General features: G+C 60.0%; 1 protein-coding gene across 1 annotated transcript in view; it reads right to left on the reverse strand.

Annotated features, from left to right (window-relative positions):
• Window positions 1-1,553, reverse strand: part of HM13 (histocompatibility (minor) 13) — a 12,546-nt gene that overhangs the window by 2,153 nt on the left and 8,840 nt on the right. Inside the window, 2 exon segments of the mRNA XM_010296365.1 lie at window positions 808-893; window positions 1,446-1,548. Coding sequence (XP_010294667.1) covers window positions 808-893; window positions 1,446-1,548 — 189 coding nt within the window.

Consider the following 1,553-nt stretch of genomic DNA (forward strand, 5'->3'; position numbering starts at 1 on the left):
GAGGCAGGGCCAGCCCGAGGGCGGGGAGGCTGGGGGTGTGCACAGCCCTGCATTGGGACAGATGTTCCCTTCCCTCATCTGCTTCAGTCGTCCTCAAACAAGCAACTGTGCTGGGCCACCACCGAGCCTCGAGCACAACCGGCCGAGCACAGCGGAGAAACAGCTCCCAGGCGGGCCAGGCCATGCACCACGCGGTTCAGAAGAGGGGACAGTCCAGGCAGGAGACCAAAGCCGCCCACTGACAGTGCACAGGCAAATGCCTGGAGCGTGGCAGGCCAAGAGAAGGGCTGGAGCACAACAGCACAGCACAGCCCCCTTTCACTGCACCTACAGTCCCCTGGGCAGGGGAGACGGCTGCAAACCAGGATCCTTTACTGAGCGAGGGGGCTGGGATGTGCTAGAACCAGCCCTGGCTGCTCTCGCAGCTGGATCCGGCTCCGTTCTCCCCCACCCACAGGCCCTGGGACACAATGACCAAGTATCTCAGCACCAGGTGTGCGGTCCCACCCTCCCCTGCCTGCCAGCACACGGGAAGAGTTTGTCACCGGGGCGTAAAGCAATACCAGATGCTGCCTGCCTGTTGGTATCGCAGCAAAGCTCCCACCCGGCTACAAGGAGGTGGCTGGAGCCAGGGCCGGCGTGTATGAACACAGACCCACTCCCTCCACCCACGCACATGCACGCGCACACCCAGAGCGTGCCCAGATGAACCCGTCCCTCCAGCTGTGCCCAGGCGTGGGAACATCTGCACGCTTCACGTGCTCCAGCGCCGCAGGCAAAACAGCTCCATCCCCAGCTGACGCTCACCTGAACATTTCAGTTACTTCTCCCTTTGCCAAGGCCACAAGAAGCGGGAATCCGATGCATGCGGGGACCAGGTACAGAAGAGCAGGCTGTTGGGAAGAAAAACAACTGGTAAGCCAAACCACAAATCACTCCTTGGGAGGAGCGTGAGGCAAGCTGGCCCTGTCCCCTCTGCGCCCATTTTGTCTGTCACAGTGCTGCACAAATGCTCCAGAAAGGGGCCTCTAGAGCCAAGTTACAGCTGCAGCAGCACAAAACCCTCACTGTGAGGTCCCAGTGGGCCACGAACACACTGAGGGCCCCCACGCAGACCACAGACAGCACCCACGGCACGTGGGCTCCCAGGGCCCCTTTGCGGCACAGAGGGTGGGTCTTCATGGTCAGCTTGGTTGCAAAGAGCCACAAACACAGGGCAATTCTTCGGAACACAGCTGCCTGAACCGGCCTTGCCCCAAACAGGGCTTAGCTCCAGCCAGGCACACAAGCTTTAGACAGGGAGAGGTACAGGCAGGGACTGGAAAAGCAAAGGCAAGAACAGGAACGCATCTACTTTTTCCTGGCATGATGCAAGAATCTCATGGCCAAGCTGGCATGTCCCGCTTGGGACGTGCATCCGCGCAAGGCAGCCCGGCGGAGCTCACCTGGGCGTGCTTGAAGATGTGCATGATGAATATGGTCAGGCCCAGCCCAAAGATGTAGGCCACAAAGCTGGTGTAGAAATACGTGTGCGTATTCTTCTTCAAGCTGTA

The sequence above is a fragment of the Phaethon lepturus genome, unplaced genomic scaffold (genome assembly GCF_000687285.1).
Source record: "Phaethon lepturus isolate BGI_N335 unplaced genomic scaffold, ASM68728v1 scaffold29390, whole genome shotgun sequence".
NCBI classification, from domain to species: domain Eukaryota; kingdom Metazoa; phylum Chordata; class Aves; order Phaethontiformes; family Phaethontidae; genus Phaethon; species Phaethon lepturus.